This window comes from Salmo salar, chromosome 03 (assembly GCF_965601325.2).
Source record: "Salmo salar chromosome 03, fSalSal1, whole genome shotgun sequence".
NCBI classification, from domain to species: Eukaryota; Metazoa; Chordata; class Actinopteri; order Salmoniformes; family Salmonidae; genus Salmo; species Salmo salar.
The window spans coordinates 68,004,497-68,026,659 of record NC_138293.1 but is presented as its reverse complement, the minus strand read 5'-3'; the positions used below and the strand labels follow the sequence as shown (position 1 = coordinate 68,026,659).

The window sequence follows — 22,163 nt, the reverse complement described above, 5'->3', positions numbered from 1 at the left end:
TCACAAGCGCACACACAGACACACTCACAAGGGCACACACAGACACACTCATAAGGGCACACACACACTCACAAGCGCACACACAGACACACTCACCAGCGCACACACAGACACACTCACCAGCGCACACCCCGAAACACTCACAAGCGCACACACAGACACACTCACAAGCGCACACACAGACACACTCTCAAGGGCACACACAGACACACTCACAAGCGCACACACAGACACACTCACAAGCGCACACACAGACACACTCACAAGCGCACACACAGACACACTCACAAGGGCACACACAGACACACTCACAAGCACACACACATAAATACTCACAAGGGCACACACAGACACACTCACAAGGGCACACACAGACACACAAGGGCACACAGACACACAAGCACACACACAGACACACTCACAAGCGAACACACAGACACACTCACAAGGGCACACACAGACACACTCACAAGGGCACACACAGACACACTCACAAGGGCACACACAGACACTCTCACAAGCGCACACACAGACACACTCATAAGGGCACACACAGACACACAAGCACACACACAGACACACTCATAGGGGCACACACAGACACACTCACAAGCGCACACACAGTCACACTCACAAGCGCACACACAGACACACTCATAAGGGCACACACAGACACATACACACACACATAGACACACTCATAAGGGCACACATACACACTCACACAGACACACTCACAAGGGCACACACAGACACACTCACAAGGGCACACACAGACACACTCACAAGCGCACATACAGACACACTCATAAGGGCACACACAGACACACAAGCACACACACAGACACACTCACAAGCGCACACACAGACACACTCACAAGGACACATACAGACATACTCACAAGGGCACACACAGACACACTCATAAGGGCACACACAGACACACAAGCACACACACAGACACACTCACAAGCGCACACACAGACACACTCACAAGCGCACACACAGACACACTCACAAGGGCACACACAGACACACTCATAAGGGCACACACACACTCACAAGCGCACACACAGACACACTCACCAGCGCACACACAGACACACTCACCAGCGCACACACAGAAACACTCACAAGCGCACACACAGACACACTCACAAGCGCACACACAGACACACTCACAAGCGCACACACAGACACACTCATAAGGGCACACACAGACACACACGCACACACATAGACACACTCATAAGGGCACACATACACACTCACAAGCGCACACACGCACTCACAAAGACACACTCACAAGGGCACACACAGACACACTCACAAGCGCACACACAGACACACTCACCAGTGCACACACAGACACACTCACAAGAGCAGACACAGACACACTCACAAGGGCACACACAGACACACTCACAAGGGCACACACAGACACACAAGCACACACACAGACACACTCACAAGCGCACACACAGACACACTCACAAGGGCACACACAGACACACTCACAAGCGCACACACAGACACACTCATAAGGGCACATACAGACACACACGCACACACATAGACACACTCATAAGGGCACACATACACACTCACAAGCGCACACACACGCACTCACAAAGACACACTCACAAGGGCACACACAGACACACTCACAAGCGCACACACAGACACACTCACCAGCGCACACACAGACACACTCACAAGCGCACACACAGACACACTCACCAGCGCACACACAGACACACTCACCAGCGCACACACAGAAACACTCACAAGCGCACACACAGACACACTCATAAGGGCACACACAGACACACACGCACACACATAGACACACTCATAAGGGCACACATTCACACTCACAAGCGCACACACGCACTCACAAAGACACACTCACAAGGGCACACACAGACACACTCACAAGCGCACACACAGACACACTCACAAGCGCACACACAGACACACTCACCAGCGCACACACAGACACACTCACAAGCGCACACACAGACACACTCACAAGGGCACACACAGACACACTCACAAGCGCACACACAGACACACTCACAAGCGCACACACAGACACACTCACCAGCGCACACACAGACACACTCACCAGCGCACACACAGACACACTCACCAGCGCACACACAGAAACACTGACAAGCGCACACACAGACACACTCACAAGCGCACACACAGACACACTCACAAGGGCACACACAGACACACTCACAAGCGCACACACAGACACACTCACAAGCGCACACACAGACACACTCACAAGCGCACACACAGACACACTCACAAGCGCACACACAGACACACTCACAAGCGCACACACAGACACACTCATAAGGGCACACACAGACACACACGCACACACATAGACACACTCATAAGGGCACACATACACACTCACAAGCGCACACACACGCACTCACAAAGACACACTCACAAGGGCACACACAGACACACTCACAAGCGCACACACAGACACACTCACCAGCGCACACACAGACACACTCACAAGCGCACACACAGACACACTCACCAGCGCACACACAGAAACACTCACAAGCGCACACACAGACACACTCATAAGGGCACACACAGACACACAAGCACACACATAGACACACTCATAAGGGCACACATACACACTCACAAGCGCACACACGCACTCACAAAGACACACTCACAAGGGCACACACAGACACACTCACAAGCGCACACACAGACACACTCACAAGCGCACACACAGACACACTCACCAGCGCACACACAGACACACTCACAAGCGCACACACAGACACACTCACAAGCGCACACACAGACACACTCACAAGGGCACACACAGACACACTCACAAGCGCACACACAGACACACTCACAAGCGCACACACAGACACACTCACCAGCGCACACACAGACACACTCACCAGCGCACACACAGACACACTCACCAGCGCACACACAGAAACACTGACAAGCGCACACACAGACACACTCACAAGCGCACACACAGACACACTCACAAGGGCACACACAGACACACTCACAAGGGCACACACAGACACACAAGGGCACACACAGACACACAAGCACACACACAGACACACTCACAAGCGCACACACAGACACACTCACAAGGGCACACACAGACACACTCACAAGGGCACACACAGACACACTCACAAGGGCACACACAGACACACTCACAAGCGCACACACAGACACACTCATAAGGGCACACACAGACACACACGCACACACATAGACACACTCATAAGGGCACACATACACACTCACAAGCGCACACACACGCACTCACTAAGACACACTCACAAGGGCACACACAGACACACTCACAAGCGCACACACAGACACACTCACAAGGGCACACACAGACACACTCACAAGCGCACACACAGACACACTCACAAGCGCACACACAGACACACTCACCAGCGCACACACAGACACACTCACCAGCGCACACACAGACACACTCACCAGCGCACACACAGAAACACTGACAAGCGCACACACAGACACACTCACAAGCGCACACACAGACACACTCACAAGCGCACACACAGACACACTCACAAGCGCACACACAGACACACTCACCAGCGCACACACAGACACACTCACAAGCGCACACACAGACACACTCACAAGCCCACACACAGACACACTCACAAGCGCACACACAGACACACTCATAAGGGCACACACAGACACACACGCACACACATAGACACACTCATAAGGGCACACATACACACTCACAAGCGCACACACACGCACTCACAAAGACACACTCACAAGGGCACACACAGACACACTCACAAGCGCACACACAGACACACTCACCAGCACACACACAGACACACTCACAAGCGCACACACAGACACACTCACCAGCGCACACACAGACACACTCACAAGGGCACACACAGACACACTCACAAGCACACACACATAAATACTCACAAGGGCACACACAGACACACTCACAAGGGCACACACAGACACACAAGGGCACACACAGACACACAAGCACACACACAGACACACTCACCAGCGCACACACAGACACACTCACCAGCGCACACACAGAAACACTCACAAGCGCACACACAGACACACTCATAAGGGCACACACAGACACACACGCACACACATAGACACACTCATAAGGGCACACATACACACTCACAAGCGCACACACGCACTCACAAAGACACACTCACAAGGGCACACACAGACACACTCACAAGCGCACACACAGACACACTCACAAGGGCACACACAGACACACTCACCAGCGCACACACAGACACACTCACAAGCGCACACACAGACACACTCACAAGGGCACACACAGACACACTCACAAGCGCACACACAGACACACTCACAAGCGCACACACAGACACACTCACCAGCGCACACACAGACACACTCACCAGCGCACACACAGACACACTCACCAGCGCACACACAGAAACATTGACAAGCACACACACAGACACACTCACAAGCGCACACACAGATACACTCACAAGGGCACACACAGACACACTCACAAGGGCACACACAGACATACTCACAAGGGCACACACAGACACTCTCACAAGCACACACACAGACACACTCATAAGGGCACATACAGATACACTCACAAGGGCACACAGCTACAGTCACAAGGGCACACACAGACACACTCACAAGCGCACACACAGACACACTCATAAGGGCACACACAGACACACACGCACACACATAGACACACTCATAAGGGCACACATACACACTCACAAGCGCACACACACGCACTCACAAAGACACACTCACAAGGGCACACACAGACACACTCACAAGCGCACACACAGACACACTCACCAGCGCACACACAGACACACTCACAAGCGCACACACAGACACACTCACCAGCGCACACACAGACACACTCACCAGCGCACACACAGAAACACTCACAAGCGCACACACAGACACACACATAAGGGCACACACAGACACACACGCACACACATAGACACACTCATAAGGGCACACATACACACTCACAAGCGCACACACGCACTCACAAAGACACACTCACAAGGGCACACACAGACACACTCACAAGCGCACACACAGACACATTCACAAGCGCACACACAGACACACTCACCAGCGCACACACAGACACACTCACAAGCGCACACACAGACACACTCACAAGCGCACACACAGACACACTCACAAGGGCACACACAGACACACTCACAAGCGCACACACAGACACACTCACAAGCGCACACACAGACACACTCACCAGCGCACACACAGACACACTCACCAGCGCACACACAGACACACTCACCAGCGCACACACAGAAACACTGACAAGCGCACACACAGACACACTCACAAGCGCACACACAGACACACTCACAAGGGCACACACAGACACACTCACAAGGGCACACACAGACATACTCACAAGGGCACACACAGACACTCTCACAAGCACACACACAGACACACTCATAAGGGCACATACAGATACACTCACAAGGGCACTCACAAAGACACACTCACAAGGGCACACACAGACACACTCACAAGCGCACACACAGACACACTCACAAGCGCACACACAGACACACTCACAAGCGCACACACAGACACATTCACCAGCGCACACACAGACACACTCACCAGCGCACACACAGACACATTCATCAGCGCACACACAGACACACTCACAAGGGCACACACAGACACACTCACAAGCGCACACACAGACACACTCACAAGCGCACACACAGACACACTCACAAGCGCACACACAGACACACTCACAAGCGCACACACAGACACACTCACAAGGGCATACACAGACACACTCACAAGCGCAGACACAGACACACTCACAAGGGCACACACAGACACACTCACAAGGGCACACACAGACACTCTCACAAGCGCACACACAGACACACTCACAAGGGCACACACAGATACACTCACAAGGGCACACACAGACACACTCACAAGCGCACACACAGACACACTCACAAGGGCACACACAGACACACTCATAAGGGCACACACAGACACACAAGCACACACACAGATACACTCATAGGGGCACACACAGACACATACACACACACATAGACACACTCATAAGGGCACACTTACACACTCACACAGACACACTCACAAGGGCACACACAGACACACTCACAAGGGCACACACAGACACACTCACAAGCGCACATACAGACACACTCATAAGGGCACACACAGACACACAAGCACACACACAGACACACTCACAAGCGCACACACAGACACACTCACAAGGGCCAACAGACACACTCACAAGCGAACACACAGACACACTCACAATCACACACACAGACACACTCACAAGGGCACACCCAGACACACTCACAAGGACACACACAGACATACTCACAAGGGCACACACAGACACACTCATAAGGGCACACACAGACACACAAGCACACACACAGACACACTCACAAGCGCACACACAGACACACTCACAAGCGCACACACAGACACACTCACAAGGGCACACACAGACACACTCATAAGGGCACACACACACTCACAAGCGCACACACAGACACACTCACCAGCGCACACACAGACACACTCACCAGCGCACACCCCGAAACACTCACAAGCGCACACACAGACACACTCACAAGCGCACACACAGACACACTCTCAAGGGCACACACAGACACACTCACAAGCGCACACACAGACACACTCACAAGCGCACACACAGACACACTCACAAGCGCACACACAGACACACTCACAAGCGCACACACAGACACACTCACAAGGGCACACACAGACACACTCACAAGCACACACACATAAATACTCACAAGGGCACACACAGACACACTCACAAGGGCACACACAGACACACAAGGGCACACACAGACACACAAGCACACACACAGACACACTCACAAGCGAACACACAGACACACTCACAAGGGCACACACAGACACACTCACAAGGGCAGCACACAGACACACTCACAAGGGCACACACAGACACTCTCACAAGCGGCACACACAGACACACTCATAAGGGCACACACAGACACACAAGCACACACACAGACACACTCATAGGGGCACACACAGACACACTCACAAGCGCACACACAGTCACACTCACAAGCGCACACACAGACACACTCATAAGGGCACACACAGACACATACACACACACATAGACACACTCATAAGGGCACACATACACACTCACACAGACACACTCACAAGGGCACACACAGACACACTCACAAGGGCACACACAGACACACTCACAAGCGCACATACAGACACACTCATAAGGGCACACACAGACACACAAGCACACACACAGACACACTCACAAGCGCACACACAGACACACTCACAAGGACACATACAGACATACTCACAAGGGCACACACAGACACACTCATAAGGGCACACACAGACACACAAGCACACACACAGACACACTCACAAGCGCACACACAGACACACTCACAAGCGCACACACAGACACACTCACAAGGGCACACACAGACACACTCATAAGGGCACACACACACTCACAAGCGCACACACAGACACACTCACCAGCGCACACACAGACACACTCACCAGCGCACACACAGAAACACTCACAAGCGCACACACAGACACACTCACAAGCGCACACACAGACACACTCTCAAGGGCACACACAGACACACTCACAAGCGCACACACAGACACACTCACAAGCGCACACACAGACACACTCACAAGCGCACACACAGACACACTCAAAAGCGCACACACAGACACACTCACAAGGGCACACACAGACACACTCACAAGCACACACACATAAATACTCACAAGGGCACACACAGACACACTCACAAGGGCACACACAGACACACAAGGGCACACACAGACACACAAGCACACACACAGACACACTCACAAGCGAACACACAGACACACTCACAAGGGCACACACAGACACACTCACAAGGGCACACACAGACACACTCACAAGGGCACACACAGACACTCTCACAAGCGCACACACAGACACACTCATAAGGGCACACACAGATACACTTACAAGGGCACACACAGACACACTCACAAGCGCACACACAGACACACTCACAAGGGCACACACAGACACACTCATAAGGGCACACACAGACACAAAAGCACACACACAGACACACTCATAGGGGCACACACAGACACACTCACAAGCGCACACACAGTCACACTCACAAGCGCACACACAGACACACTCATAAGGGCACACACAGACACATACACACACACATAGACACACTCATAAGGGCACACATACACACTCACACAGACACACTCACAAGGGCACACACAGACACACTCACAAGGGCACACACAGACACACTCACAAGCGCACATACAGACACACTCATAAGGGCACACACAGACACACAAGCACACACACAGACACACTCACAAGCGCACACACAGACACACTCACAAGGGCACAAACAGACACACTCACAAGCGAACACACAGACACACTCACAATCACACACACAGACACACTCACAAGGGCACACACAGACACACTCATAAGGACACACACAGACATACTCACAAGGGCACACACAGACACACTCATAAGGGCACACACAGACACACAAGCACACACACAGACACACTCACAAGCGCACACACAGACACACTCACAAGCGCACACACAGACACACTCACAAGGGCACACACAGACACACTCATAAGGGCACACACAGACACACAAGCACACACACAGACACACTCACAAGCGCACACACAGACACACTCACAAGGGTACACACAGACACACTCACAAGCGCACACACAGACACACTCACAATGTCACACACAGACACACTCACAAGGGCACACACAGACACACTCTCAAGGGCACACACAGACACACTCTCAAGGGTACACACAGACACACTCACAAGCGCACACACAGACACACTCACAATGTCACACACAGACACACTCACAAGGGCACACAGAGACACACTCTCAAGGGCACACACAGACACACTCTCAAGGGCACACACAGACACACTCACAAGGGCACCCACAGACACACTCATAAGGGCACACACAGACACACTCAAAGCACACACACAGACACACACATAAGGTCACACACAGACACACTCACAAGGGCACACACAGACACACTCTCAAGCTCACACACAGACACACTCACAAGCGCACACACAGACACACTCACAAGGGTACACACAGACACACTCACAATGTCACACACAGACACACTCACAAGGGCACACACAGACACACTCTCAAGGGCACACACAGACGCACTCTCAAGGGTACACACAGACACACTCACAAGCGCACACACAGACACACTCACAATGTCACACACAGACACACTCACAAGGGCACACAGAGACACACTCTCAAGGGCACACACAGACACACTCTCAAGAGCACACACAGACACACTCTCAAGGGTACACACAGACACACTCACATGCGCACACACAGACACACTCACAAGGGCACCCACAGACACACTCATAAGGGCACACACAGACACACTCAAAGCACACACACAGACACACACATAAGGTCACACACAGACACACTCACAAGGGCACACACAGACACACTCTCAAGCTCACACACAGACACACTCACAAGCGCACACACAGACACACTCACAAGGGCACACACAGACACACAAGGTCACACACAGACACACTCACACGGGCACACAGACACACTCATAAGCGCACACGCAGACACACAAGCGCACACACACAGACACACTCACAAGGGCACACACAGACACACTCACAAGGGCACACACAGACACACTCACAAGGGCACACACAGACACACTCACAAGGGCACACACAGACACACTCATAAGGGCACACACAGATACACTCACAAGGGCACACACAGACACACTCACAAGGGCACACACAGACACACTCATAAGGGCACACACAGACACACTCAAAGCACACACACAGACACACTCATAAGGTCACACACAGACACACTCATAAGGGCACACACAGACACACTCACAAGGGCGCACACAGACACACTCACAAGCTCACACACAGACACACTCACAAGCACACACACAGACACACTCACAAGGGCACACACAGACACACTCTCAAGGGCACACACAGACACACTCACAAGCGCACACACAGACACACTCACAAGCGCACACACAGACACACTCTCAAGGGCACACACAGACAAACTCTCAAGGGCACACACAGACACACTCACAAGGGCACACACAGACACACTCACAAGGGCACACACAGACACACTCACAAGGGCACACACAGACACACTCACAAGGGCACACACAGACACACTCACAAGGGCACACACAGACACACTCACAAGGACACACGCAGACACACTCACAAGGGCACACACAGACACACTCATAAGGGCACACACAGACCCACTCATAAGGGCAAACATAGCAGCTCATTTGGGATATAGGCTTAGCCCTCTCATCTCTTCACACGTGATTCTAACCCCCAGCAAGCCAATAAACAACACGGCACGTCACCACTCGCTGTGTTGGCAAAGTCATTGAGAGGACAGAGTGTAGTTCAGAAGGCTTTGGCTCAAGTGTCAGCCAACTTCTGCCAGGTGTAGCAGCAGGTCCTTGGACCAGGATGTAGTTGTAGCCCTGTATCTTAATTAAACACTAACGACCTGAGAATTTCTGCTAGGGCACAAAGGGGTAGTGCAAAAAAGTGATGGAGAAGGCGAGAAATGGACGGAGAGGGCAGCAAGGCCTCGTTGCCGGTCCCCCGCATTCAGCGCATATGCTCTCTCACCGTGCACTTCCCGTGCAGTCGGCCGAGAACGTCAGTGATTCCCCGTGACAAAACGCATGCTGCTGCAACCCTGAGGTCACTTTCGTGCAAATCTTTCTTAGCAAGCATCGTAGTAGTTGGGTAGCATGGGTTTCGAGCATCACTAGTAAGGATAAAGAGAAGTAGTTGGGTAGCATGGGTTTCGAGCATCACTAGTAAGGATAAAGAGAAGTAATTGGGTAGCATGGGTTTCGAGCATCACTAGTAAGGATAATGAGCTAAAATGTCAGTCTAGTCTGGTGCCAGTTACAGCACACCCCTACTTGGCCTCAAAATGGCTGTGGTGTGGGGATCAATGGAAGTCTTCAGCATGAATGACTTGGCACCTGTTAGACTGCTATTCTTTAGAGAAGCCATGTGACAGGGTTTACACTGTCACATGGTCGGCTGGAATCAAGCTGCTTATCCTTTTAGAATATTTAGAATGTATAAACATACCTGTTTACAGTTGCGTTGGCAACATAGCCATTTAATCCTCCCATGACTTGCCAAATATGGCACATGCCACAACATGAAAGCAGGCCTTTTAAGAGCACTGTCATTATCAGCATAATAGCTGTTTAATGCCTCGTGTTAAAATAAGTGATTTGGCCATTTAAAGCAGCTTTAGACATCTGTAGTTCTTCTCCTTTGGAAGAAGTGAGAACTTTCCTTAACAAAACAGAGTATGTGTTATAATGTTCTGTACTGAAGAACAATTTCCCTCTTTTGATAGTTTTTTCAAGGTAATGAATGTTTTGGTCTGTGGTTTGATGATATTGAGTTTCAGGACCAATATACAAGTAACTGCCAAAATAAAGAACCTAATAGGGCTTTGGACCACCACCAGCTTCCAGAACAGCTTCAATATGCATAGATTCTAGAAGTGTCTGGAACTTGATTGGTGGGATGCAACACCATTCTTCCATGAGAAATTCCATAATTTGGTGTTTTGTTGATGGTGGCGGAAAATGCTGACTCAGGCGCTGCTCCAGCGTACAATTGGGTTGAGATCTGGTGACTGAGACACACACACACACAGGCCGTGTCCGAATACTCATACTTGCGTCCGAAATAGTAGGCCGTTTGAGTATTTAAAAAAAACAATTTTATAGTATCTCAAAGTGCATCAAAAGCAAAAAACAAACAGGCAATACATCATCATGAGTAGCCTATCTATAGCTACTCATCTATAGCTGGCTAGATCAACCAATAGAGACCAAGTCTTTGAGTGCATGCATCCTCCAAAGATGGAGAGTGAGGGCTTACAGGCTATCCTTTCCGGTTCATATGTGAAGCCATAACTGATGGTGCATTGAAGACAACAGGGAACTCAACAAACAAAAAAATTGCTCCGACTGAGAAAAATAGTTTTGAATGGTCAGCCAACTCAGAATTACAAGTCAGAAACTCGGGTGTCATCCTAGAGCTCTGACTTCTCCAACCTGAAGATCACAAAGTCATGATTTTTCCCAGTGTGAGCTCATTTTGTTTCCGAATTCCCAGTTGTCTTGAAAGTACCAAAAGTAATATGTTTCGGCCATGACATACTTCATTTTTACAATACAGTATGTGCTAAATTGTATGTAGTGTAATTAGTACACGGTATGCAGTTTAAGTAAATAGTAGGCAAGCCAGATTTCAGCCACAGCCACACACCCTTTAAACCCCCTTTGTTGCTTTGAGACCCCTCTTTTAAAGGCACTGTGATCTCTTCTTCTAGCCATGATAACCAAAATAATGAGCAACTGGGTATTTTTACGCATGGCTCAAAGCATGATGGAATGTTTAAATTGCTTAATTAACTCAGGAACCACACCTAATTAACTCAGGAAGAATCTACTTTCAATATACTTCGTAACCGTCATTTACTCAAGTGTTTCCTTTACTTTGGCAGTTACTTGTAGCATAGTATGCTAGCTAGCGCACTACAAAAGTACTTATATTGGCTGTTCTGACTTCTAATACAGCCAATGTATGCTGAATGGCAATTGTTGATTTGAATACATTCGCACATCATAGTTGATACAAAGGCTCAAATGTGTAGAATTTGAGGTCATTTTCAGTGCAACATTATTGCTAATCTAAATAAAACTGATTCAACAGTTTCCAGTGCACAGAAACTGCTAGGAGCTTTCACAGTGATGAAATAGAGAATGTTTCATGCACAGCACGCAACTGAATGACCCCATTTTTGGATTACATCTACATACTGTACTCTGAGTAACCAATAGTCAAATGCATTCATTCATGCTCAATTTGTATGTAATTCTGTATTATGTTTCATGTTTTGTGTGGACCCCAGGAAGAGTAGCTGCTGATTTTACAACAGCTAATGGGGATCCTAATAAAATACCAAAAGCTAAATTACTGCAGATAAAACTCAACTCTAGTCGCTTGTCTGCGTATGCTATAACTTCCAGGGCATACCCTCTACCAGTATCTACATTCGTATGTACATTTGTATCTGTGATGGTGCAGGCAGACACGCACGCACGCGACACACACACACACACACACACACACACACACACACACACACACACACACACACACACACACACACACACAGAGGCTGAGGGGGAGGGGGGAAAGAAACAACAACAACCAGGATCATTTTTTCCAACAAAATAGGGGAAGAAAAACCAAAATGACACAACAGTGAGGCGAACAAGGTTGTTAGTGTCTGAGGGCTGAGGGGTTGGCCGCTGTGACCTCACGAAGCAGCACTCAGGGCTCCCTCACTAATACGACATGACACTCTAAACCAGCTCTATTTTTACTCCCCTCAAAACTCCAGCTCATCCGCCAGTTGCTGTTGCTTTTTTTTCTTATTTGTTTTCATTCAACGTTAACGGTACGGGGCTTCAGGCTTTTTAACCCCCCTCTTACTCTCACACACACACACACGCGCACACACGCACGCACGCACGCACGCACGCACGCACGCACGCACGCACACACACACACACACACACACACACACACACACACACACACACACACACACACACACACACGCACACGCACACACAGAACCAAGCCCCTGTGGGTGTAAGATGCTGTACACTCTGTGCAGCTCTACCTCCATGTCATTGTAGGTTTACCTGACAGGTTGGCTGGTTTAGGGATGATGCTGTTAAAGCTACTGGTTCCTTTCATGGTATATAATACACAGCCAACGGCACAGGGATTAACACAGGGGGAGAGGTGTCTCACCTTAATTCGTCCCTTGGCAGCAGAATAGCATACAAGTGACTCCAGAAAGGAACACAATGTCTTATATAACTTGCCTAAATGCGTACATTTAATTAAAACAGAGAGGTTGGGTGAGGTTCAAAGCTATGGAGGTGATATGAGTGGGGTAACTCAGTGAATTTTATTAATCTGTGCTCTTCTATTCCAGCATATTTTACAGCCACATTATGATGGAGTCTATTACACTGCTATTACAATGTGTACAATGTAATTACCTGGAATCTCACTTGTCTTTACAGCATGATTAAGTAGGGAGGAGATGCTTGTGCAGCAGGTCCTTACAGATTTTCATTGTTGTTGTTTTGTTTGTTTTAACTTGGTTTAGGGGTTTGGCCACTGGATAACAGAGCTCTTACTGTATCTGAACAAAGGAGGACATTGTTGAGGTCTCTGGGGGTACCAGGTAGATATTCCGATCCATTTAATTCATTGTGGACCCACAGGTTGAGTGCATACCATGTCAAAGGAAAAGATTAAAGGTATTTGTAAGGTATTTTGACCTCTATACCACTAACCACATTCTTCTCTCTCTCTACCCCACCTTTGTCTCCTCCCCTTTCTCGCAGCAGATACGGCAGCAAGAGACTACTACAAGGGCTACCCCATGGTGGACTACTCCCGCCATCACTCCTCGCCCCCCACCTTCCAGCCCATCGCCTTTCACAAGGACAAGCCCTTCCTGCCCCCTCCAGACATCCACGCCCCACTGGCCATAACCATCAACACCGCCCAGCTCCCCAAGCCCAAGATCTCCAAGACTAACACCCACCCGCTTACCTCCAGCTCGGCCTTCAAAGTCTGGGACCCCAGTAAGGGCCATGTCCAGCATCCAACGGCCTCCCACATCGGGCAGGCACTGCAGCAGCATCCGCAGCATCCGCAGCATCCGCAGCATCCGCAACATCAACAACATCAACAGCATCAACAGCAGTTACATCAACAGCCCAACAGCCGCCGGCAGGCCTACTCCAACAAGCGGAAGTTCAGCATTGAGACGCTCCCGGAACTCTTCTCCCAGCCCCTGGGCTATGGACAGTCGCCCCACATGCACCCCAAAAACAAGGGGCTGCCCACCAACAGCAAGACAGAGGTCACAGTCTGAGCATGAACGTTTGGAGAGCAGGAGAGCAAGAAAAGAGTCCATAGGACTGGGAGTAAAGCCTGGGAACGAGAGCTTTTTGTACGAATCAATGTCGTGTTGATGGCTGGGGGGACGAACAGGAACAAGCAATCTTCTTTTGCTATTTTAATTGCTGGTTTTCTTCGTTATTGATAATGTAACACCCAAAACGGAAGGTAACGATCACATGAAGTGACTCGCTCTCTCTAGACCTGGTTCCCCTAAATTCTCTGTCCCAGCGTCCTCCCTGTTTTGTTTTGGTCAATCTCCTCTTTGCTCCCCCTGGCACCACTACTCTACAAATCCCTACCCCCCCACACACTTACACACTCTCCTACTGTTTGCAGCCTGTCAGAGTGGTACACATGGGTAAAGCACCCCCAGGACCCTGAACAACAGCAGTGACAATGCCATTGTCTTGTCAGCTCCCATCACCCTCCATCCAGAACAGAGTGAGATACCATTCTGGGAAATCTGTACCAGCGAGAGAGAGGGAGAGGAAGAGAGAGAAACAGCGGGAAAGGAGGTGCTTGTTTATTCATCCTGAATGTAAGGGATGAGGAACTAAGCCGGACAGAGGTTTGGTGCGGCAGGCACCTCCTGTTCGTCACCTGCTGGAGAAGAGCCCTGAAGCGTCAGACCCCCTGGTCGTTAAAACTGGCGAATCTCACACAGTGGTTGTGTCTGGAGACTCCCTAGGGATCATCAGCGTCCACGTCTCTCAGCGATGTGTTGTTTGTTGTTGTCTTAATCGGTGACGCATGCATCGGAAAGGGCAAACAGCACAGGTATCAGCAAGGTCACCACAGTCGTGTTAAATGGTACCGTCTGTGTTAGTGAAGCTTCAGCGGAGGCCAGACGCAAATCGCAAGGGACAATAGGCGCCTGCAAGAGGGCAGGACAGGTCACCGTGTCTGTCCCGGGTAATATGGTGCCAAAGGCAATGCAAGGGTGGAAAGGGTGGGAAGTTGTAGGTGTGAAGTAAAGGTCATTGCTTTTTTATTTTATCTTAGCTTTGGCTTGCTGTTGAAGAATTTATCCAAACATGAATGCACAAAAGTCAGGAAGGAAGAAAAATCATACACAGAGTATTTTATTCAAGTATGTCTTCCAGACTGGCAGCAATTCATGTGATGCATGCATATATTATTGTAATATTAAAATAGGCTTTAATATGATTATTTTGTTGAATGCAGGTGTATGGTTCATCTATATGTATAATAAGTCACTTTAAATGCAGCTGGGTTGAAGCTAGTGGCTAAACATAGACATTACAGTAAGTCTTTCCCAACCACAAGGATTATTTCCAATAGTCAAGCTACAGGAGAGCAAGCAACTCCTCTTGGCTCGTTATCATTTTACACTTGACCGCAAGGTACAATATTTGCATGGAAATCTGATATGTCTAAGTTCACATAAGCACCGTCCTTCACCGTACATTTTCAGTGGACTCTCCTGCAATTTAGCCCAAGCCTCAAGCTTAATGTATTATCTTAAGTAAACAGGTTACGCCGCAGTGCATACCTACGCCCAGCGTATTCCAGACAGGTGGAACCGTATCAACGAATGGCAGCCAGTCAGTCGTGTTTACTAGAGTCATTCACCATTTGCTGCTAGCTCCTCCCCACCAACCAGCTTCCAGCCTGTTCCTGAGCTCCACCAGACCCCCTTTCCTCTGCTCTCCCTTTCCCCAGTGGGGTTGACTTATGGTGGGAGCCTCCAGCATCCAACCCCTGCATGGTCTTCCAAGCTGTTCCCAGCCAGGGGACACCCTGCCTCCTCACAGGGGGTGCAGCCATAACTAATGATACCCAATCCCCAGCATGGCAGCCCTCACACACTCTCACACACTAGGCATGCATGGAATGGAGCAGGGCTTTCACAGTGTTAAATGATTTGGAGATTCATTCGGCTGCTATTGTCAAGCCATTCTGTGTTACGGACAGACACCAAGTGGTTTCACTGTAGCCTTTGTAGCAGCACGATATGGAATATAATACATTTGAATTGATTTAAACTACGTGCAGCCGGTGGAGTCATTCATGTTGGAATTGGCTGTTGGAGACAATTACATTTATGGGTTTATGCTTATGTTACATTTCATTGGGGATTTGATTTATCTGTCCACGGTTCATACTTTAAAGCTGTTATGTAATCTACATAAGACCCACTTGGAGTTGTTGTTGTTTTTATGATATGGTTGAATAAAAGTAAATCAGAAATAGAGAAGTGTTGGGATATGCACAGTACATGTATAAATATGCATCATGCCCCTCTGCACTCATAGCTACCATATGCAGCATGCACGGTCACCATTTAGCTTTCTCCAACTTCAGTTCGTAAACGAGGGGGGGGGTTAAACACAATGATTCTTAGCTTAACAGCCCAGCCATATAAAGTATTCTATGGACTCTCTCCTTTATCATTCAGGATGCATTAGTGGTTGTGAACAAGCAATGGATGTGTGCAAGTAACAAGCAATATGTTCTGTCTGCAAAGCAATAAGTACCCATCTATCCGCTATCCATGAGTCCTTTAAATGTGGGGAGCTGAGGTGGAAGCAGAGCTGCATAGACCCAGATTTTTTGTTGTTGTTGCAATCTCAGGCTCTTCTGAAAGATATTTAGGACTATTTTCTCAGAAACCAGACCACTGAGCTTTTCACAGAGCTTTTTTTAAATTCTCTCTTCTCTCTCCTCCTGCGCTTCTCCGGCAGAGGAAGTTGCATTAGCGAATCAGAACTCTTGAGAACCCTATCCACTCAGAAAAAAAAGCTTGATTAGCTCTCCATGACCTTTTACTATTGGACGGATTCAAATGTTATTTTACAGACACAATTCCAGCAAGGCCATACTAAAGAAAACACAAACCTACAAGCAGTTATCAGGGCTGGCCTGCAAGAGTGGACACCTCTGAAACCCCATCTGAGCTCTACAGGCTGCAGGCACTAGGATAGTGTTGCTAATGCTAGCTGAACGATGCTGACGTTGTAACACATGGATCCTTCAGGCTCCAGGGAATCTCCATGAGGAGGGTGAGCCTCTCTGAGGCTTCAAGGACAAACACAGCCTGGGGCCAAGCTGACAGCTAGCGAGGCACCAGGATGTCGCCAGGCTAGCGCCTTGGCTTGCCTCCTATAGTGGAATGAAGCACTGTAATTGGCTGAGATTCCACCTTAATATCCCTCTTCTTCCCATCCTAGTGCTGAGCAAATGTTGACAAGCAGGTATATCTGACTCATGGGAGACAAACACTGCTGACTGTTCTAAATAGTGACACCCTCCGTGAGTATCATTTACCCGGTGAAGGGCCTTTTTGGCCCACAGGTATGCCAGAGTCTTTTTGCCGCAGGCCTCCATACAGTGAATCCTACACCAATACTGTCACAGTAAGCCCACTGGTTTTGGATTGCCTCAGTCTGTGTTGGACAGTCAAAAGTGAATTAAAGCTGTCGAAGGCTTACTGGCCCAAAGTTTTGCCTCAGTTTCTCAACACTGGACGATGTAAATAATACACCACAGCAGGACAGAGGAGCCATGTATATCTCACAGTCGCCCATTCTGTGGTTGTAGGTGCTGGACCAAAACAATTGTTATCAGGAGAAATTGAGTACACGTAACTGATAGCACACAGTGGGAATGTCAGACTGTGGACCATCAGCTTAGTGTGCATACTCAATCTCTACTGATTACACTGTATATACGGCACCCTAAAAGAGCTGAATGACTGTTCTTTGTAAAACTTCCTTAAACGCAACTATTCTACAACAGGTTATCTGAATGCAACCTGGTAGACATACTTGGGTTTCATCCTTAGCAATATATTGTGTATGATTTTTTTGGTACTGTATTCGGATTGGAAGTTCTATCAAAAAAGTAGCGTTTGACTGATGAGAGATGAAGTGCTTTCAGATTCAGAACTGGCCACGCACTTCTTCCCAACAGAAAACGTCCTGTGTTTGAAGCTTGTGCTTTTTCAGATACTATGTATGGTACATGCACTCATGTATTCATGTGCTTTGGCAACACATTAGTTAACAATGACGATTGAAGATTTTGATTCCTGTGCAGCTTATATCTGCAAATCATGTGTTGTTCCATACTTTTGGTAGTAGACTACCTTTGATTGCTCTGTACTTGTGTATATATATTGTACCACTTGTCTGCTTTAAAAATGGTTAAATACTTGGTTCATATAAGGGCTTTTTATAGACTTAAACAAGAAAAACACATCTTTCTCTTGTTTTGCGTTGAGTGGAGAGCTACCAGTGTTTGGGTCACCCAGATTGCGGTGTCCAAATTCATTTTTTCTGACATCTCTGATTTGGCTGAGTCTTTTTCTCTGGGTTGTTAGCTGGCAGTAGCGTTTCAGACCCCTGGATTATGTGAAGTAATCTGAAAATATGCGAGGCTAAGGAGCGAAGGCCTACTCCTTGTTGTATCAGCTAAAAGTCCCCCCTTCCCCCTACTCCACTCCGTAAAGCAGGGCAAATACTGGTACTCTTTTTAATCTTAACCTTACGAGGGGGCCCAGTATCAGCAAGATTTCATTACCATTAAGCCGCCATACCAACCTCTTCCTCAGCATCATGAAACAGTATCAGTGGGTGCGTAAACTCTTTAGACAAGGAAGAAAACATAGGGAGGATTTTAATTGACGTCCTTAACCAAGCATCTATCAAGTACCGTTGCGATGCCTGTAGACTTGGTCAATAAAATAGCCCAATTATAAATGAAATTGTCATCTAATTTGATTTATATTCAAGGTCCATGGCTTTTAAATGAATCCAAAAATTGGTTTGGACACCTCTTAATATGCCCATGCTGTCTAGATAGAATGGAGATACAAGGTAATTAAGGTGCTGGAACATTGCATGTTTTGACCAGAAATGATATTAATTTAGCTGACGGGCCTGTACTAATTATACTGCCCTGACATCTAAAAATAATCCTTGTTGTTGCAGGTGTTCTTATGTTCTCTGTTTACATGTGGTTTTGATTATGCAGTTCTTTATTCATAGTTTAAGGCCACGAGAAATGGAGCTAAAAATGTATATTTAATGTTTAGAAAAACATGTAGGCCTACCTGATGTGAATAAATGTGTACACACGAACACACATGCATTCAGTACAGTACACACTGACACAGTAAATACAATTCCAGAAGAACAGGCAAGACAAATGAAAAGCATATTTTATGTTAATTTGGTGGCTATCATTCACATTGGATAAGGAAGACAGGCACTGTCAACAGAAGAAAAAAAATTGAAGTCCAACCCTTTGGTCTGGGCATGTACTCCATGAGTTCAGCATTTATCTGGGCATCCCTCTCTCCTAGTGCCCTGCATTTGTTTTGTTCTGCCACCACATCGCCACAGAGACCCAGGCCAGCTGTCACTGATGTTTGACTTCATTTATATGTCTCCAGGGTCTGGACTGACTCCATCTGAGAGAGCAAAGAGCCAAACGCCACAAACCACATCCCTCTCTCGCAACCTCCCACTGCAGTAGTGGACAACCTGAGGCAATGTCCTGAATTAGGAATGTTAAATGTTCAGGTTAAAAGACTGAAATACATAGCAGCATACTCCTGTTATAGAGCATTAATATAACTACACTAAAGGTTTACAGGATGTTGCATTTGGGAAGCAGATCAGTTGATAGGATTGTTCCAATGAGCTCCTTCCAAAGACAGAAGACATTGATATGAGGGAAATTAAAAACCCCTCCCACCCAACCTTAACGCTTCAGTTCTATGCATATTCAACCGGTCTCAAAGACACCGTCATAGCATCAATAGGGTCCTTTCATTCCTTAGCTGTTTACTTACATTTTAAAAGAGGTTATCATTGATGATGACGACGATTATGATGAAGATTGTTTCCGTTTTTACAGCACTAATTACAATCATTTTTGAGGAAGAGTTAAGGTCAAACTTATTGTCTGGCTTTTTAACCATCTCTTTTTAGAGGAAACCTTACTAAGTGTTCTTTGTATGAACTTGATAAAAAATTAAAATGGTCAGAGAAACCTTGTGTCTGGGCATGTTTGTGAGTGTGTCTGTCAGACAGGGAGTAAAAAAAGAGAGAAAGAGGCCTTCTTATAGCTATTCCTAAACCAATATTGTGGTATAGTCCAAACAGTACATATGTAACCGATGTGAAATGGCTAGCTAGTTAGTGGGGTGCGCGCTTATAGCGTTTCAATCGGTGACGTCACTCGCTCTGAGACCTTGAAGTAGTTGTTCCCCTTGCTCTGCAAGGGCCGCAGCTTTTGTGGAGCGATGGGTAATGATGCTTCGAGGGTGGCTGTTGTCGATGTGTGCAGAGGGTCCCTGGTTCGAGCCCAGGTAGGGGCGAGGAGAGGGACGGAAGCTATACTGTTACACATAGTAGCTTAATGCTCTCAAAAAGTTTTACTAGCAGCTGACATGGTGTAGACCAACCTGGTCTCGGAGCATTTCATATTATTCTGTGCGTTAACCCGAGACACACCGTATTCATTTGTGGATGTCCATCATCCATTTCATATGAAATGTTATGAATTACAATCTGTATGATATGTTACAAATTACAATATGTTCCGAATTTGAAAAATATAAAATATATTACGAATTTGAAAAATGTACAATATGTTACAAATTTGAAAAATGTATGATATGTTACTGACCAACTGGCAGGTGTCTTCACTGACATTTTCAACATGTCCCTGATTGAGTCTGTAATACCAACATGTTTGAAGCAGACCACCATAGTCCCTGTGCCCAAGAACACA

At 48.0% G+C, this 22,163-nt stretch overlaps 1 protein-coding gene across 2 annotated transcripts in view; it reads left to right on the top strand.

Moving 5' to 3' along the window:
* Positions 1–20,875, top strand: part of LOC106601248 (protein shisa-9) — a 117,270-nt gene extending 96,395 nt beyond the window's left edge. The window contains exons 4-5 of one of the 2 annotated variants that reach the window (XM_014193306.3): positions 14,596–14,673; positions 14,840–20,875. In XM_014193306.3, coding sequence (XP_014048781.3) covers positions 14,596–14,673; positions 14,840–15,372 — 611 coding nt within the window. In that variant the 3' untranslated portion in view covers positions 15,373–20,875. Of the gene's footprint in view, positions 1–14,595; positions 14,674–14,836 lie in introns of both variants that reach the window. The other variant, XM_014193305.3, reaches the window with a different exon arrangement.
* Positions 20,876–22,163: the final 1,288 nt, after the last annotated feature.